The 5,014-nt window shown below is 52.9% G+C and overlaps 1 protein-coding gene across 1 annotated transcript in view; it reads left to right on the plus strand.

Annotated features, from left to right (window-relative positions):
- The window catches only part of LOC102241821 (liver carboxylesterase 1), a 36,330-nt gene that overhangs the window by 2,114 nt on the left and 29,202 nt on the right, over window positions 1-5,014 (plus strand). Inside the window, exons 2-4 of the mRNA XM_014530133.1 lie at window positions 6-172; window positions 1,881-2,025; window positions 3,283-3,416. Of these exons, the coding sequence (XP_014385619.1) occupies window positions 6-172; window positions 1,881-2,025; window positions 3,283-3,416 (446 nt within the window). The remainder of the gene's footprint in view (window positions 1-5; window positions 173-1,880; window positions 2,026-3,282; window positions 3,417-5,014) is intronic.

The following is a 5,014-nucleotide window of genomic DNA, read 5'->3' on the forward strand; positions in this document are numbered from 1 at the left end:
TGCAGGGCCAGGTCCTGGGGGAGTATGTCAGCCTAGAAGGCTTTGCACAGCCCGTGGCCGTTTTCCTGGGAGTCCCCTTTGCCAAGCCGCCGCTCGGACCCCTGAGGTTTGCTCCTCCGCAGCCTGCAGAGCCATGGACCTTCGTGAAGAACGCCACCTCCTACCCTCCTATGTAAGTGTTGGCATCTTTTAGTGGAACGTTTGCCTCAAAGGGATGCGGGCAAGCGCCAAGGCATGCCTCTGAGTGCCTTCTCCATTGTTCTGGATCCTTAAGCTAAGGTAGATCCTTAAAAACATTCCAGCCCAGCCCGGGTGGCGCAGTGGTTGAGCATTAACCTATGAACCAGGAAGTCACAGTTTGATTCCGGGTCAGGGCACATGCCCGAATTGCGGGCTCGATCCCCAGTATGGGGTGTGCAGGAGGCACCCAGTCCATGATTCTCTCTCATCCTTGATTTTTCTATCTGTCTCTTCCTCTTCTCTCCTCTCTGAAATCAATTAAAATATAGTTATAAACAACAAATTCCAGAGCTCCCACAGCATGCTAGCACCCTTTATCCAACAAATATTTATTGAGCACCTACTGTCTGCCAGGCATGTTCTAGGCTCCTGGGCTCCATTAGTGAAGGAAACAGATATTCCTACCTTCATGGAGCTTGTGTTCCAGCTGGGAGAGATAGATGATAAACACCATGCAAATTAATACATACATTATGTAATATGTTAGAACTAGAGGCCCGGTGCATGAAAATTCGTGCACTGGGAAGAGGTGTCCCTCAGCCACTGCCGGCCTCTGGCCCTCCTCGGCCCTCGCAGCCACTGCAGCTTTGTTTGGAAGGACATCGGGAAGATGTCCGTTCTATCCGGTCTAATTAGCATATTACCCTTTTATTAGTATAGATAGGATACTAAGTGCTTTGGCAAAAAATTTTTGTTTAAATTAAGCAGCTGCCCTAACTGGTTTTGCTTAGTTGATAGAGCGTTGGACTGTGGACTGAAAGGTCCCAGGTTTGATTCCAGTCAAGGCTTGTACCTTGGTTGCAGGCACATTCCCAGTGGGAGGTGTGCAAGAGGCAGCTGATGGATATTTCTAACTCTCTATCCCTCTCCCTTCCTCTCTGTAAAAAATCAATAAAATATATGTTTTAAAAAATTAAGCAGCTGATGGGGATCAGAGGTACTGACTCTATTTATTCTCCTGACTTGGACTTCGCTATATTTGGAGAGTGGGGTGAGCCAGGAGGTGTGTGGGTGGGAGTGCTTTGGGGTGTGGAACTGGCAAGTTCTCAGTTCCCAGGTGTATCTAGTTACCTGGTCACAAGGAGTAGTGAATGCCTGACTCCCTGGGAGGACTCACCAATTATCATATTGTCACCAAAGGTCACCTCGGAAACCAGGGGCTGCAGCAGTTCTCTTGATGTCGCCCTGCAAATATTTCACCCCTGAACTGTCACAAACCCCACACATCTGCTGCCATTTGAGTGAATGGGAGTCTCCTGTGGACTCGACCACCTGGGTTACCTGGTGGAGGTGCACGGCCCCACTGCACCCTCCATGGGAGCCCAGCCCAGAGCCAGTCTGCGTTCAGGGTGTCAGGACGACCATCGCCCAGGGGGGCAGTAGCTCGGCAGCCTCCTGTCCTTGACCTGGTGCATCAGAAATTGCCAGGACGAGGAGAGGAGCCAGGCCTTCTCGCTATGCATGATGCTGGGAGGCTTTAGTGAGGCCCAGGGCCCCCGCTCATGGCTTCCTACCCACTCAACGTCTTCTCTCTGGTAAGAGCAGCTTTGCACGAGCACAGAGCTCCCAGGCCACGGCTCTGTGCACAGCTCTGGCTGAACCTGAGTATATCTCTCTCCCCCTCCCCCCACTTCCTCAAGGTGCTCCCAAGATGCCCCGTCGGACCAGGTTCTCTCAAGGCTCTTTACCAAAAGAAAGGCGAAGATTCCTCTCAAGTTCTCCGAAGACTGCCTTTACCTAAACATCTACACTCCCGCACACTTGAAGAAGAAGAGCAGGCTGCCGGTAAGGTGTGCGTTCCACGTCGGAGGGATCTCCTGGTGTGGACTGGGGAGGAGGAAGGCAGCGTGGTGGGGGAGTGTCCCAGCCATGGCTATTTCAGGGGCCCCGGGCTTCCTTTGCTCTCCCTGGCCAGGCCACGTGACCCCAAGAAACACATGTTTTCCATCCCTCAGTTTCCCCCGGCGATAGTCATGGTGCCTCCCGGGGACTTTGCTGTACATCTGTAACCTATCGTCAGTTCTTTCCACGTTCTCTCATGCGAACAGAGGGACAAGCGTGACTACTGATAGTTGCAAGGTTAGGCATCTGATTGCCAGAGAAGCTAAGGCCTGCTTTCCAGTCAAGTTAGAGCTTGAAGGAACCTCACCGAGAAGGCAACACCCCAACCCTCCCTTTACAGACAGAGAAACAGTGAAGGCGAGGCCACCCTGGCAGGACCAGGGCAAGGGTTCTCTGAAAAATCAAGCCAATGGGTGGTGTTTGTCAGCCGCAAAGATGTTGCTCTGACCAGTGTCCCAGGGTGGCACAGAGGTGTGGAGGCAGAGTCGGGGGAAGTCCAAGAAGCCATGTCCTTTGTCTTTGTCTTTGCCTCAATATCTGAGATGTTCTTGAGCTAATTTCCCTTCCTAATTGTCTTTGGCTGGGGCGATGTCCCAGTGAGGCAACATTTCCTCAATAGGCAGAGGCCCAGCGACGGGCAGCCCGAAGGTGGGGGTAGGTCTGCTGGGGGCAGTCCCTGGGGTGCAGAGGGAGGGATGTGAGGAAGAGATACCATTGGGGGCATGGGTGCTTCTTGAGATAGTCATTCACACACACGAGAGGACTTTAATTCACTGCAAAAGAGCTGACTAATGATGCTGAAATCCAAGGGCACAGAGCAGAACTCCTCCAGCCCTGGCCAGGCAGAGTTGCTGAGAGGATGAGGGGCCCAGGCATGAGTATCATGGGAGTGTTTGGGGGAAGATGACCCTGTTGTCCTTGGCTGTTCCCGTGATGCTGTTCTCAGCATGAAGAGCCTTGGGAGCAGGCAGCACTGGGACTGGAGAGAAAGGCTGGGGCAGCCAGGTGCATGGGTGGGGGGTGGCCTGGCCCCAGCTGGGGGAGTGGGGAGGAGAGCGATTGCCTGCCCCACCTTTGCTGGGGGCTGATGAGCTTCAGAGAACAGCCTCCTTGAGTCCAGATCAACCAGACAACCCTTGGAGGTCCTTCCCAGCTCTGCTTCCTATCTGTGACCTGTGTGGTTGCTTCCTCCCTGTCCAGGTGATGGTGTGGATCCATGGAGGAGGTCTGGTGGTAGGCGGGGCATCAACCTATGATGGGCTGGCCCTCTCTGCCCATGAAAACGTGGTGGTGGTGATCATTCAGTACCGCCTGGGCATCTGGGGATTCTTCAGGTAAGATATTGGACTCCGCACAGCACATGGGCCCCTGAAGTGAGGGTGGCAGGATCCAGCTCTGGTCATGTTATGTCAGTTCCACAGAAAGGTGTCCAAATCCCTTCATAATTGGGCTCCACACACTGTCTCATTTCCCAACCACGCTGGTCCACCTGCCTCTGAGCTTTTGCGTGTGCTCTTCCCTCTGCCTGGAATTCTTGTTCTACTTGACACACTCCTGTGCATCCCATAAGGCCCAATTCAAACGTTCCCGCCTCTGAAATGCTCACCTCCTTTTTACCTGTGCTGCCACAGCACACGGCACACCTCTGGAATGACAGCAGCACAGCAGTTAGAGCGGCAGCTTCAACACCTCACCTCCCATGGGAAAGGAGGGAAGGGCAGACTTGGGCGGGAGCTCAATGAATGCTTCTGGGAGATGGAATCTGTGGCTGGAACTGGGAGGTATCAGAGCATCTGATTCCAGAGGCCAACCTTCCCAGGTGGTATGTCAGGGTCACTTGCCCCGTTTGCTTCCGCATTTGGCTCGTGCATGAACCAAGGCTAGAGTCTTCTCCATGGAATCTTCATGGAGACAGGAGCCAGGGTTCCTTAGAGCAGAGTTACTGGTAGGTTTTCTCAATGCACCGGCCCCAGGACCTTGGACCCTGCGATGGCTGATGGACAGGAGGTGGGGTGGACACTCACTGGAAAGACCTGTAGGGCTGGAGCAGGGCATTACGGGAGTCATGTCCCAGCATGCAACGCCTTCATTGAGAATCCTCATCTCTTTCACACCTGGCCCGTTTGTCTGCTCCCTGGTACATTAAAACTGCTCCATCAGCTCTCCACGCCTTCTCTCCTTCCAGTCTCTCCTCTCCCCACACCAGTCAGGTTTCTACTCAGACCTCGCCACTGGACTGTTCTGGTGGAGGAGGAGGTCTCCATTGACCCACCAGCTCTGGGCCCATTCTTGGCAGCATCCACACATGACCCCTCACACCTCTTTGAAGAACTTCCTTCTCTTGGCTGCATGTTCTGCATTCACACTTTTGTTCGCTGGACCCTGGGGCCTTTGCACGTGCCAACTCTGTCACCTGGAATTCCTTTCTTTGGATATTTGCAAGGTTCTTGAGCTCATTCATTCAGATCTCTACTCAGATGCGGCTGCCTCTGAAAGGCCTTCCCTAGACATCTGATCTGAAATAAGACCCCACTGCCCCACCCCTGCCTTTTCCCTAACCCTGTTTTATTTACCCGGAGAGCATTTTTGCTAACTGGTGTTATATTCTTACTAGTAGCCCAGTGCACGAAATTTGTGCACATTAAAAGGGAATTAATTGCCCTAACCCAGGGGTGGGCAAACTTTTTGACTCGAGGGCCACAATGGGTTCTTAAACTGGACCGGAGGGCCGGAACAAAAGCATGGATTGAGTGTTTGTGTGAACTAATATAAATTCAAAGTAAACATCATTACATAAAAGGGTACGGTCTTTTTTTTTTTTAGTTTTATTTATTTCAAATGGGCCGGATCCAGCACGCGGGCCGTAGTTTGCCCACGGCTGCCCTAACCAATTTGGCTCAGTGGATAGAGCATCGGCCTGCGGACTCAAGGG

The sequence above is a fragment of the Myotis brandtii genome, unplaced genomic scaffold (genome assembly GCF_000412655.1).
Source record: "Myotis brandtii unplaced genomic scaffold, ASM41265v1 scaffold721, whole genome shotgun sequence".
In the NCBI taxonomy this organism is placed as follows: Eukaryota; Metazoa; Chordata; class Mammalia; order Chiroptera; family Vespertilionidae; genus Myotis; species Myotis brandtii.